General features: G+C 37.7%; 1 protein-coding gene across 2 annotated transcripts in view; it reads left to right on the top strand.

The window, feature by feature from the left end:
- FNDC3B (fibronectin type III domain containing 3B) overlaps positions 1-13,484 on the top strand; it is a 320,537-nt gene that overhangs the window by 228,697 nt on the left and 78,356 nt on the right. For both annotated transcript variants that reach the window (XM_033130828.1, XM_033130837.1), the window contains exons 8-9: positions 3,399-3,550; positions 6,241-6,300. In XM_033130828.1, coding sequence (XP_032986719.1) covers positions 3,399-3,550; positions 6,241-6,300 — 212 coding nt within the window. The remainder of the gene's footprint in view (positions 1-3,398; positions 3,551-6,240; positions 6,301-13,484) is intronic.

The following is a 13,484-nucleotide window of genomic DNA, read 5'->3' as shown; positions in this document are numbered from 1 at the left end:
TGTGATGATCAGATTAGCTGTGCCCCAGTTCAGTGCATTGGTCACTGCTGGTGAGAAAGTTTCACCATGGAGAGAGAGAGCCTTGCAAGGTGAAGTTTGTGTAAGACGGCTGTTGCTCTGAAATCGGCGTGAATCGAGCCAGAGTTCCTCGAGTTCTGAATCTCTCCTTAAGGGTATCACCTCCCTGGACACTTAGAGGAAAAGCATCAAGTTCTGAGGATTCCCTTTGTCATGACATTCTCTTGAAAAGCACCATGTAATTTCCTGGCATCAGCCTTGAAATGGGAGTGAGTTCCAAGTTCTAACAGAGACAAAGCCCTCTTTCTCTCAGGCTTCCAATAAAGCAAGGAAACCTGAGGCCCAGGAATCAGTGAAAGAGAGGCAGGGAGGGAGCACAGGAAGGGGTTTGGCCCCATAAGCATGGTAGTAATCTAGGTAGCAGTCTGGCTGCTCAGCTTGAGGACAGAATTCCCAGAAGCCGCTGTCCTTTGAAAACGATGCTGAGTTCTCCCAAGTGCAGTTCTGGTAGGCTGTCCTATCAGAAGAATGCATTTGCAGAGATCGGTGTTCAGGTGACAGTTTGCCTCCTTAAGGCTTGCTCAGGGAATCTAAGGAAAAAGTAAACATTATTTTAGTTGATGCTTTAAATGTTCCACGTCACTTATTCAGTTAAGTAATCATTTAACCAAGTCCGAAAAGATAAAGGTAAATTTTTAATAGCTGATGAAAAAGATAGGTTAATGGATTGTGCATTTGTGGATACTTTGTCAGTATCTAAAGTGTTAGCATTGACTGAGCTATTTTGAGACGTGATGTTATTTCACACCATCATTCATAGAATCGGTATTACTACACACTGTGTTTATGGAATTGTGCAAAGCAGCCATTTATCACCTCAGCTGAATGTTTCCCCGTACCTAGACAGCCTCCTTTAAAACTAGAAACTGAACTCTGCATTGCAAAATATCTCTTTTTAAGTTAAAAATCAAAGATAATACCTAGTGCCTCAAGATTGCACATGGATGGTGTGTGAAGGAATTCAGCAGATAACACCAGTGTGTGTGATAGAAATGCTGTCTTAAAATGTAGTCAGAGGAACACACCAATAACCAAGAAAAGCACAGTATAGTGAAAAAAGCGCCAAATGCAGGTACTAGCAAAATGTAGGCAGAGCACGAAGAAAATAGCGATTGATTCTGAGCAGGGCTCGGGCAGGACGGCACAGAAACCTTGCCTGGTCTCCAGCACTGTGGGGCCCTACGTGCTCAGCGTGTCTACCGCCATGGGGGCCCTACGTGCTCAGTGCCTCTCTGTGCAGTGCCTCACGCATCTGCCTGTCTCCACCAGGCTGCTGCTCCTTGAGGTAGAGACCATGTCTTAATCTTCTCTGTTCACAGCCCCTCACAGGGTGAGGTATGATGATTAAAATAATATGCAAAGGCAGCATTTGAACTGGGTCTAAAAGAAGTGGGTTAAAGCCAAGGAAGCAGGAAAGTCAAAAGCAACGTCATGGGTGTGAGAGGGGACGGCGTCCTGAAGGGGTGTCATAGCCGTGTGGCACAGGAGGTGTACAGTAGACGAGTGACTGCTAGTCTAGAGCCGTAGCCAGAAGGGTCCAGTTTGATTCTGTAGCAGTGTCTCAAAGACGTGTAATGCTTGGCACCCTCCACTGTCACCTGTGTCAGAAACTCAGACTATCTTATTCCCTTTGATTTTTTGTTTTTTATTTAACAAACATTTCCTAAGCAACCACTACTCACAGTTGACTATGATTTGGGCCCTGTCCTTGGGAAGTCCCACAGTTCAGTGGGGCGGTAGGAAAATGCCATAAACATGATTAGCAATGTTAGCGATATGAGCAAGTTTCTGTAGAACAGAGGGATGATGACGGGTGGAATATTTCAGGGAAGGCTACTTGGGGATAGTGAGGCTGGCTGTGGTCTTGAAGGATGAGTAGAAGTTTGATTAAATGGTTGGGTAAATATATCATGATGCTGTATCTATACAAAGCAGAAAAGACAGGAAGATTCTCTGGCTAAAAATGGAATGAATGACAGACAAAACGGAGACTCAACATTCATGTTCATATGTATTGTTCATGCTTTTGAATGATTTTATATTACATGTTAATACTCTTTATATAAATCAGGTAGTGACAAAAACGGGAGGAAAAAAAAAGATAAAGACTGAACAGTTTACATATCGCCATCGCCAGCCTAACACTCTGTAGCTATAAAGTCTTTATGAACATTAAGCTTTAGTGTCTATATTAACTCTTAGTTTTTAATATGTTATCCAGAGAGCAACAAAATAACATTTAGAAAATTGGAACATTAAAACTCTGTTCATAGAGATATTTTAATGAATTAGGTCCTACAGTAGGTTGGGTTTCTCGAGAAACATACTCTAAAAGATTTGGGAGCAAATGGTGTGATGTGGGCAGGTGCCCCAGGAAACACCATTAGAGTGAGGACTTGAGATGGAAGGAAAGGAAGCCCGCTTAGGTCTGTGAGTGAGTGGTGACAGCTGTGTGCAGCTGGGGCGGAGGATGGCTGGACGATAGTGCAGAACATGCCTCAGAGAGATCCTAAGAGTTCCAGAGCGCTGTGTTCAAATGAAGTTTGAAGTGGAGGTTAAACTGAAAAGATAAAAAGCAGAGCTTGGAGAGGTGAGACTGTTCACCTCCACACATGTTTCTACCCCATCAGCCTGGGCCTTGGTTCCACTCCCCCATCGCTGGAGTTTCCTGGAAGCCCACAGGACTTAAAAGGAGCGTGATATGTAAGGTACAGCAGGTCCTTAAATAACATTGGTTCACTCAACATTATTCCTTTATAACGTTGATGAAATGCCTTAGGAACTTAATTCTTATTTACATATCAATTAGCGTATGGTAAAATTTGTTTCATTTTATGTCGGTTCACTTCAAGTCTCAGAACCTATTCATGATGTTAAGTGAGGACTTACTGTATTAGCTTTACAGGATAATTCTACGCAAAGCAAGGCTTGGAGGCTACCAGAAATTACCTGTGGGTACGACTCCTTCCATAATGTGATGGGCCTCTTGAGCATTGAAATGTCACATTCAACTTTGTACCTTTAAAAAAAACTGCCATACATGACAGATTGTCGGACTGGGTCTGAATTGTACGGGACTTGGATGAAAGTTTGTGTTATGAGGACAGATGTTGCAGGAGTTATATTTTGGACATTAGGACTTGACAAAAGAGCGCCATATAGGATGCTTTTGTTTACTGTAATTAAAATAAAATTGCTTACCTTGAATTAACTCTGACTTTTATGCCACTGCTAATAATCACAAAAATGTTATTGGAACAAGTAGTGTTTGACCTATGTGGAATGGATTTGAATACTTTGTCCATCTTTTTCTTCCTCAGGTTTCCAATATTCAGGCAAGAGCAGTTGTGTTGTCCTGGGCTCCCCCTGTTGGACTTTCATGCGGACCCCACAGTGGTCTTTCCTTCCCCTACAGTTATGAGGTTGCCTTATCAGACAAAGGACGAGATGGAAAATACAAGATAATTTACAGGTTGTGTATATTTTCATATGTCTTTCTCTGCTTCTACACTGGGAAATTGGAGTCATTAAGGAAAATAGAAAAGAAAGAAAATTTAAAGGCTTTGCAAATTTTCCTTAAAGTTGTTCATTTTAAGAATTAGTGATAATTAGAATGTCAAGAGTTAATTTTGTCCAGAGTAATTAATCAATCAGAAATGACTATTATAGGGCTGCTCAGTGTTGGTGAAATATGTCACTTTGTTTTGTTAGCTTGTCAGTTTAGTGAAAATTTTCCATTAATGTCTATCGGGGCAAAATATGAGCATGAGTGTTAGTTTCTGCATACATTATGCCCTCATGTGATTACCCCTTTTTAGATTCAGACTTTCTACTAGTCTTATTTTTAAAAATTTTACAATATGGTTTCATAGTTACACGAAATAAGAGTTTCACTCTAATTCTCTACAATAGTTTTCCAGCCTGTAGTAAAGATTACTAACGCATTTCTTGCCAAGGCTTTCTTAAATGGTCAGAAGTTTAACACACAAAGTAAGGGATTATCCCTTCTGCTTTATGGACTCCTAGGTATTAACTCTTCAAATGATTTATAGCCAGGTTCTAAATGTGATTTAAAAAATTTTAGGGTCAAGTCTTTTCTTCTTTGTAATTGTGGTGAGTGCTCAGATTTTCAGAGCAGGAAATCAGAGTCAGCCTTGTTTTAACTACTTGTTTCACCCCCTCCCCCCGACTGTGAAGGGCCCCTGGGACTATGAAGCCCAACATAATGTGGTCACACAAATCCCACCTCTTCCTCTGCCAGAGAGGCTAGTTTTCTGCCCCATTCCGCTGCTGCATCAGCACGGCAGACTTTCTATCTCCCCAGCCCTGTTGCTTATTCTTAATTTGCTCCGGAGACATGCCTTCTTGACAAAGAAAAAGGGAAAGAGATGGGGAAGAAGTCTGTTAGCCGCTCACTCCTCTCGCGGCCCCTGCCTGTAGTGCTTCTGTTGTCCCTTCTCTCAGGGCCTTCCAGCATCCACTCTTGCTCTCCTACAGTCGAGCCGTCACGCCATGCAAATATAAGTCAGACTGTGTCACTCCAGTGATTCCCCACTGGACTTATAATAAAAGCTTAACTCCATACTCTGGCTCACAGCCATTTGGTTCTATTTTGAAAAGTCAGAATTGATAGAGACTTTAAAGAAATACAGAGCGCCATTTCCTCCAGACCCACCAAGAAACAAATGGATTCTATCAATGCCAGGTAACTGCTGGGGACAAGAGCTAGAGTCTCAAGTGCCAGGGGGCCAGGCAGGTAACATCAGTGAGAAAAGCAAAAGTTGGGAGTGAGGTAAATGGGAAAGTCCCCGTCTCCATCTGAAAGGGATCTGTGCTCACCTAAAATGGGTTGTTGCCAGAAGGGCATGCAGGCCTCGATTTGCTGATTCTTTGGATTTTTTTTCAAGAAATGCTGGAAATCTAGATTATATAAAGTTTCCTAATAGTAAAACTAATTTAGCAAATTAAAAAACCTTTAAAGATGCAGTGCAGGTAAACAAACAACAGCGCTGCCGACAAGGTGTGGATATGGGCCTCCAGATCACAACTTAAAAAAATTTTTTTTTTATTTGAAATAGTTTTAAACTTATAAAACTTTGCAAAAATGAAAAGATCAAGGACATGTGTATGTACCCTTTCCCCAGATTCTCCTGTTAACTTTTTACTCTATAAGCTTTACTGTTTGAGCTCTTCTTTCTTCCTTTTTCTCTTTTCAATCTGTATTTTTCCCACTAGTTTTGTGTATAATGGCCCTTTACCACTAACTATTATACTTCAGTGTATTTCCTAAGAATAAGGATATTTTCTTAAATAGCCACAATTGAGTACCAACTTCATAAATTGACATTAATAGAATACTTTTATCTACTACATCATCCATATTCTGGTTTTGTCAGTTGATCAAAATAATATCTGTTACAGCATTTTCCTTACCCTCTAGGATCTGAGCCTGTCCAGGGTCAAATATTGCCTTTAGTTTTCAGGTCTCTGTAGCCTTCTCAATTTGAAACACTTCCACAGTATTCTTGTCTTTTATAACACGGACATTTTTTAAGAACACAGTCATGTCCCCACACCCCCTTTCCTTTAAACAAATTTAATGGAACATTCCTTATTTTATGTTAGTTCTTTCCTTACGATTAAGTTGAGGTTCAGTTGCAATTTCTGATCATATTAATGTTTGCATTTTATATAAGAGAGCTATTTGTTGTTATTGTTATGTGAGGGAAGCAAATTGAGATTTCTGCAAGAGAACTGAGAAGTTAAGATAATTGGGGTTCCTGCCAAGGTAAGTCTGGGAGTTACCGTCAGTTGACAGCTGGTACAATTAGTTACTTACATTTACATTTACCCATCTATTTAATTTTCTTGCTTATTTACTTCTGTATTTTTATGTATTTACTTTGAAGAAGTGATAAGACCCTATGGAGTTTTATTAGTAAGTTAACCTTCCCATTTTCCAGATTTACGATGGCATAACTAAAAGGAATCTAATTTTCTAGTCCAGAAAGGTCAAATAGGAAAGTTTATTTCTGTCTTACTGTGAAATCGGACGTAATAGTTCTTGAGTTATTGTTGGTACATGACAGTGAGACCCAAATCAAAATCCTGTTTTACTTTTGAAACTGGTACCATTGACTAATGAATGATTTTTCTTTGCAGTGGAGAAGAATTAGAATGTAACGTGAAAGATCTTAGACCAGCAACCGATTATCATGTGAGGTGAGTTGGGATATGAGAGCTAGCTACCCTGTAGTGGAGAATTCAGGTTCCTAAAAATAAATCATGTGCCCCTTTTAAAAGTTTTTGGTTAATGGCGTTTGCCTAACTTTAAGTTGCGATATCATGGTCCATTGGCTCATTGGCCATTCATTTATTCTTGAAGGCAGTTCTGTTCTGCACTCAAGAGCACAGTGGTTGGGAGGACACAGAAGTGCTTTTGGTAATAGAAACGTAGACAGTACACTGAACGATATTTTAAAAAATTATTTTTAATTAGTAATTTTTATTTTATATAGTCTTCTAAGATCTACTTGATTGTGTGGTTTAGTATGTAATATTTTCTTTCTATAAAACAAATGAATTTTTTACCCTGGGTATGTCAGGTGTTTATTCTAGACCATAAGTGGAAACTGTATGTTCAGCCCAAATGACTAAGTCCTTCCCATCTTGCAAGAACACCTTTGGACCTTAAAAAACAATTGGTTTTGAAATAAAGAAATACGGATACCAAATGATCTCTGATAAGCATAACCCAATTTAGCAAAACAATGAACCTGTACAGTCTGATATGTAGTCTGAAATCTTACTGTAATTTTTTGGAATCTCTACTGTGACTACTCTGGAATGTAGAGCTAATCTTAGGAAGAAACCCAGCCAACAACAGACCTGTGAAGAAGACAATATTATCTGGATATTTACCGAGCTTATTTGGTTATTTAAAGATACATCCATCCGTCCATTTCGCAAATAAGCAGCTATGTGAATGTGATCCATAACATTTAAAAAACCTTAATATTAAGTATTTTATTTTACTTAATTTTTAAATTGACCATAAATTTGTCTAATAGGATACACAGCAGCATTCTCTCTCCTTTCTTCAGTTATATATGTGTACATAATAATTATGTAATAAAGTTACACGCATTAAGCACACATCCTTTATTATACTTTCCAAAGGTTAATTCACACCACATGTTTCTTTGTGATGGGGTGGAATCAGGCTTGCCTAACAGGAAGAGTATATATTAATTATCAGGAGGCTTGAGTTCTAGTGTGGTTTTGCCATGAACTGACTGTTTTAACTTTGGTCAACGGCAGAATCCTTATGCCACAATTTTCTCAGTAAGAAACGTAGGAATGTAGGGATGTGCTCAGGTTATAGTATCTTTTTTGCTGCTCAAGTGCTTAATACTAAGTTGAAAGCAATGCGTAAAAGAGCAAGGTGTTTTATATTCAGTCATAAAGGGTACATCTGCGTAGCTATTATAGTTTTTAGATGAACTCTTTGCAACTATCTCTTCCTGTTTAAATCAAAACTTTTGGATTTTGAGTCAATTAGCTTTACCCCAAACATATTGAACTTTTCGTATACAAAAAGTTTGTATAATTTGTGAAGCTGAGATGAAAATAGAAATAAATAGTTTAATCATTCTGTCAAATTGTCGTTTTAACAAGGAACCAGAAAATGTAACACTATATAGGGACCCATGCAAATGTTCTCCATTAATCATTGTTAACATATGTTTCCTTTTTTCAACATCTTTTAACGGTTTATTGTTATTGCTTTACTGAAGGTTTACTTTATTAATTTCCTGCTCATTCATGAGCTGACAATATCTTCTTAAACAAATTTAAATGTCATAAAGAGTTGGCCCTTTATTTACCATCTCGTCTGCTGTTTCCCTTCATTTCCTTTTAACCCTTCGTGGGAGGGGTAAATCTTGAGAACAACTACTTATCATTTTTTTTTACTGCGATGTCTTATGAATACCCCAAACTTCTGGGCACATAAAAGAAAAAAATTAATGGATTCCTCAAAAGGAATAGAAGCATTAGGTGGTTACCATCTAGAGGCCTTGGATCCAGATTCTCTCCTGACACATCTGGGACCCCACACTGTGGCATGTAGGACACGTGCAGTACCACACCTACATAGCCTGAGGCACCACCAGCGATTATGTGGTCTAGCTTTCTGCCTGCCAGAAAGATAGAAAATCTGTGATCTCTTCTAGTATTTTAAAAAAGTCTCTCGTAAGAAAAACGTCTACAGTCTAAATTGTAGTTTTTTTCGCCCTGCCTATTCCACAGTACATATAGATCATTCATTCTCTTTTTCTCTACAGTCTTTCATTTCTCAAAGTAGAGAAGAATCTTAACACTTCCAACTCATACTTAAATTTAGCTTTCTCTGCCTTGAATTGCTTTGGCAAGACACCATGGTACATAATGGAAAGAGCTTGGAACTTGGGGCTAATGGCTCGGTCACTTAGTAAAGCTGCTCAGGCAAGCCATTTGAACATCTGAAGGCTGTTGTCTCGTTCATAAAATGAAGATGATGATGATGCCAGCCTCGGAAAGATGGGAGGAGAGCAAATGAAATATGTGCAAATCTAGTATAAACCTGTAAAGGGTATAAACGTTATTTTTGTTTGTTTAGTTTTATTTTTCCAATGCTATTGCAAGTTTTCCACACTTGGAAAATAAAAAAAAAGCATTTCATGATGCAGGTTCTTTGAACCTGTGTATAGTTTGATCATATCACTCACTTTCTTATTGGGATAAAGTTATACCATATTTGGTGCTGGGGGAAAAAAAGCAACATCTCTTTTTATGATGCAGTTGGATTAATATTCTCAAACCTTAGTTCCAGGAATGTAAGCTTTTATCAAACACAGTAGTTTCAAATACAGTTTTAAATGTAATAGTCACCTATAAGGCCTCAAAAGGCTGTGTGGAAATAATTTCCTCACTAAATATCCATAACAGAAGCTACAAAAAATTCTATTACTGTACAGGTGCAAAATGAGCAGTTATGTTCGTTGCCATTTCCATTTGTTTATGAATTACCAAGTTAGAAAGTGTTGCCCAGTGGATGTTTGTAGAGCCAATGATGAAAATGGACATATTTATTTTAGCAGTGTCAAACAGGCTACATTTTCTTTCCAGTTCTTAATGTTGCACATTTTGATTAAGACCTGCAGAAGTCTCTGTTCAAATCTCTCTCCAGTATAGTGAAAGGTTTCTTTCTCAAATCATCTACTGGAGTCTCAATTGAGCCTTCTGTTCTTAACATTTCTTGTTGCTTTTGATTTTGCTGTTCTGATTCCATCCCCTTCACACTGATTTCTTGATACCTTTATATAATGTTTTTCTTCATTTTCAACTTTTACCTCCCTCATGTTAATGAGTATTGTCTGAGTTTACAAATCATATGTGTAAACCGTTTTTTAAAAGCAGCTGGCTCTTAATCATGGAGTCCTGTCATTGAGCTGTCTGGTGCTTGACATCCGTTTCTAGGCAAGAACAGCTCTTGACTTCTTCTTGCCATCACCTCATTGTTATGGGAATAATTTAGTAAGAGACCAGTGGCATTTTTGATATAGTGCTACAGGTCATGTGTGTGCCTGTGGCTGTTTAGATTGGCACTTGCCATGTCATTTAGGCCAAATTCCACATGGAAAATTATACCCTGAGACATTACAGGTTTAAAGAAATTTTTTCCTTACTTTTTGCTATGAATTTTTGTGTGCCATAGCTTACACATCTATTCAAACATTATTGTTGTGTTTTTTTTCTCCTAGTGATTGAGGAAAATAATACTCCTCTATTAGGTTGATTTGCAAAATTTAGGTGTTGGGTCTTGGGTTAGATTTTTTATTAAAGTCATTACTTTTATATTTGTTACTCACTCCTTACACAGATTGCTCTTTTTGGTTTAATGTTTGAATTTTTAAAAGGAATCAATTGAGATTTTCAAAGTATATTTTTTTAGTGCTTTCATATAGGGCATTGTGTTACGTATTGCATAAAACCACCAATACAAAATCTCGCGGGTGTGCACGCGCATGTACACGAGAGATTGTATGTATATGTGTGTCTATGTTGAGAAGAAAAAAATGAGAAAAATCTAATACTTACGTATATATAAATAAGTAAACATTATTTTATAATACCCAAAAGTATGTAAGTTTATATATATAAACATATACATTCACTTATTTATACCAATAAATACTTACAGAAATACGCAAAGAAAATCATATTCCTTTTTTAATTGCTGATTTTATAATTAATACGGGCATTGAAATAGCCATTTTCCTGTGGGAGTCAAGAAGTTACATTTTTATCAATGATAGGATAATCAGGAATTTGAGTGGAATGGATGGCAAGTTCATGATAAAATTTGAAGCAGTTTTCCAGTCGTTGGCATAAACAATTGGCAAAGAAGTTGCCCAGAGATGATATCATGTAATAACATTTCCCAGAAAAATTATGTGATGAAGCATTTCCAAAAATATGGTTGACCAGCTCAGTGCAGAGTTATGAAAAAGATATTACTGACCAGCAATTGTAGTTCCTAGTCTGTTACAGATGTGCTGGCAAAAGTTGGGAGCAAATTTCTGAAATTCTGAGAGCACCTGTTTCATAAGAATTTAGTTGGTATTTAAACGGAAACAAATGTGAAAACGCAACACAAGACTGATTATATTGTTAGAAAAATGTATTCTTTCCTCGGGTAAATGTAAAAAGAACTGAACTGCTTGCAGATTTATTTCACTTAAGAAACTGATCCTGCTCCACAAATCTTTCTATCCGCTGATGCTATTTAGGGAAAACACATGACCATCATGTGAAAACATGATTGCAACATTCTTGAAAATACAACATCAACCAGAATTTTCTTTTATGGAAAAGTTATTGGTAAAAACGGAGCTGATTGTTACCATTAGTTGCTGTGTGTTTACTGAACAGTTTTAATTGACAGATGTAATCATGAGATAGTTAAATATGTCAAATGTTAGGTACTGTATGCAGCACATTTTTGTTGTCATATAAAATGGATCTTGTTTCCTTTGCGGACAGACATTTACAAGGGCAAAACACTGACTCCTGATTTAAATGAACTATAACATACTTTGAGTTTAATGACAAGGAAAATTACTCCTTGTGGCCCATGTAACTGTCCATCTTCAACTACCTCACGGTTTTACTTTTGCCAGAAGGTTTTTTTATCTCTCCTGGCATCCTCCCAACCTGACTGCCAGGAGCTTCCATCATCGCGTTTCTCTGGCCTAATAAGTATGGCTTTCTGACTCCGAGAATCTCAAGAAAGGACAAACTTGACTGAGTCTAAATCTCCCCAGATAACTAACGGCATTCGGATAGTACTCTGCAGGCCCTTTCCCTGCCTCCCTTCCCTCTGCTTTATGATTTCATGGATTTGGGGTGTCACCTGTTTTTGTGAACGTTTAGGAACTGGTCTGCAAGAGTGTAATCAAATGCCTCGTGATGCAAACTGAAATACCTACTGGGAACCTAAGTGAGTAAAGTTCCTTAGGTAAAAGGCAGCCGAAAAGCTATCTCACTCAGTGCCTAGGAGATAGCAGGGCATGGTGAGCTGCTCCCATCTACAGGGGGAGCTGCTCTTGACTTTTTATGATCACTACCAAGCAGATATGCAGCTGGGTGTTTCTAGGACTTCTAGTTATAAGAGAAGCAAGAGGTTCTTTTTTTTAAATGAGATATTTCCGGGATTGTTTTCAGCATTGGCTTAATTTTTATTTTAACTTTTTATTTCGGATGTAGTCAAAAACAGACAGTGATTCAATGAACTGTCATATACCCATTACCCAACTTCTTATTTCCTTGGTGTCCTCCCCTCCACCACCCCACAGTTACTGTGAAATTAAGTCTAGACATCATATTATTTCACCTGTAAGCCACATTACTATTAACACATGCCCATCCAGAACAAACAAAAATGATGAATTTCTTTTTTAAAACCCAGAGACTGTTCTCATTTCTTCAGCTGTCCTAAAAATGAAGGTTTTGTTTTTTCAGTTTGTTGTAATTGGAATTCAACTATGGTGTGAATGTTCTGTCTGGCTGATATCTTGCAAATTTCTTTTAATCTATAGGTTTCCCCTCCATCTCTTTTTTCTTTCTTTTTTTGAGGGGGTTCCTGTAGAATTTTCTGCACTGTGAATTAGGCTGATTGCATCCCTGAAGTGTTGCTTTACATGTTCTCTGTGTTTATTGTAAAGTTGTGAAGAGGCTTCATCAGATACATGTTCAGTTTTTACGTGCAAGGATTTCATAGATAGCGGCATGGCCTTTCATGAGGAGTGCATATTTTCTACTTGTCTCTTTTATGATGATCATTGCCTATATCGTTTAATTTGGCTCTAATATTTAAAAACACTATATATTGTGTCCCTCGGCTCCCTAATATCTTGTGTCAGATGCAACCTATCAGCCAACAGTTGGAGAATTCTGATCTTACTAAAGTTCAGGCTGGAACCCTATCCTTGTCTGGAACATTCTGTGTGATTCATTTTCAGTAACTTACTCCCAGGGAACCGATCCTGATACATGGAAATGATCTTGTCAAATTTACCATTCAGTTTTCTATTATCATGTGTCTACTTATAGTGAGTGCAAAAGGAGCACTTATTTTATCAGCGTGGGTGGAGAGCATCCTTATGAAAAGCATCCTTTGTTTGGACCAGTGTCACGGTGTCTGTCCTCCCATAAGGCAAATAAGTCAAATATCTAGTAAACATGTAGTATTTTACCTTTTAGGATTTTACTAATAACGTCTATTAGTACTTTTGACTTGCGTGGCCTCTGTAAATCTTTTGTAACGGACTTTGAGGAGAAAAAGACTTTGCAAATCACACACCTAATTAGAACCTATTTTCCATAATGTTATCTTTAGGTGTTGTTTAGGTTCATTGGGTGAGGGGAAATGGATTGTGAGTGTTTAGAGAAACACTGATTGCCAGATCAGTAAAGCAGAGCAGGCAGTACAGTTAGACTTCCACAGCTGAGTGCAGTGGATCCAACTTTCTAGCTGTGTAACATTGGGAAATTTAATTCACCTCTCTGGTCTGAGTTTTCGTCCGTCTTTAATGGGAATTCATAAAAGTTTGTTATAAGAATTAAGGGCTTGATAAGTATTTTCCAACTCTGAATAGCTTAATCCTTGCATCTTTTTTTAGGCAGTAAAAATTTCTTTATCATTTTAAAAGAGTATGTTTAAAAATTTTTTAAATGCCCAATGTAAAAAAAAAAAAGGGAAAAGTAGAAAGGAGATGATAAAAATCAGCATAATCCTATTTTATGCTGTTTGAAAGGAGAGTAGTTTTATAGTAGCACGTTACGTGCTTTTTCTTCACAGCTTC

Source organism: Rhinolophus ferrumequinum, chromosome 2, assembly GCF_004115265.2.
Source record: "Rhinolophus ferrumequinum isolate MPI-CBG mRhiFer1 chromosome 2, mRhiFer1_v1.p, whole genome shotgun sequence".
Taxonomy (NCBI): Eukaryota; Metazoa; Chordata; class Mammalia; order Chiroptera; family Rhinolophidae; genus Rhinolophus; species Rhinolophus ferrumequinum.
Note: the sequence above shows the minus strand (reverse complement) of the source record. Positions and strands in the feature narration are given on the sequence as shown.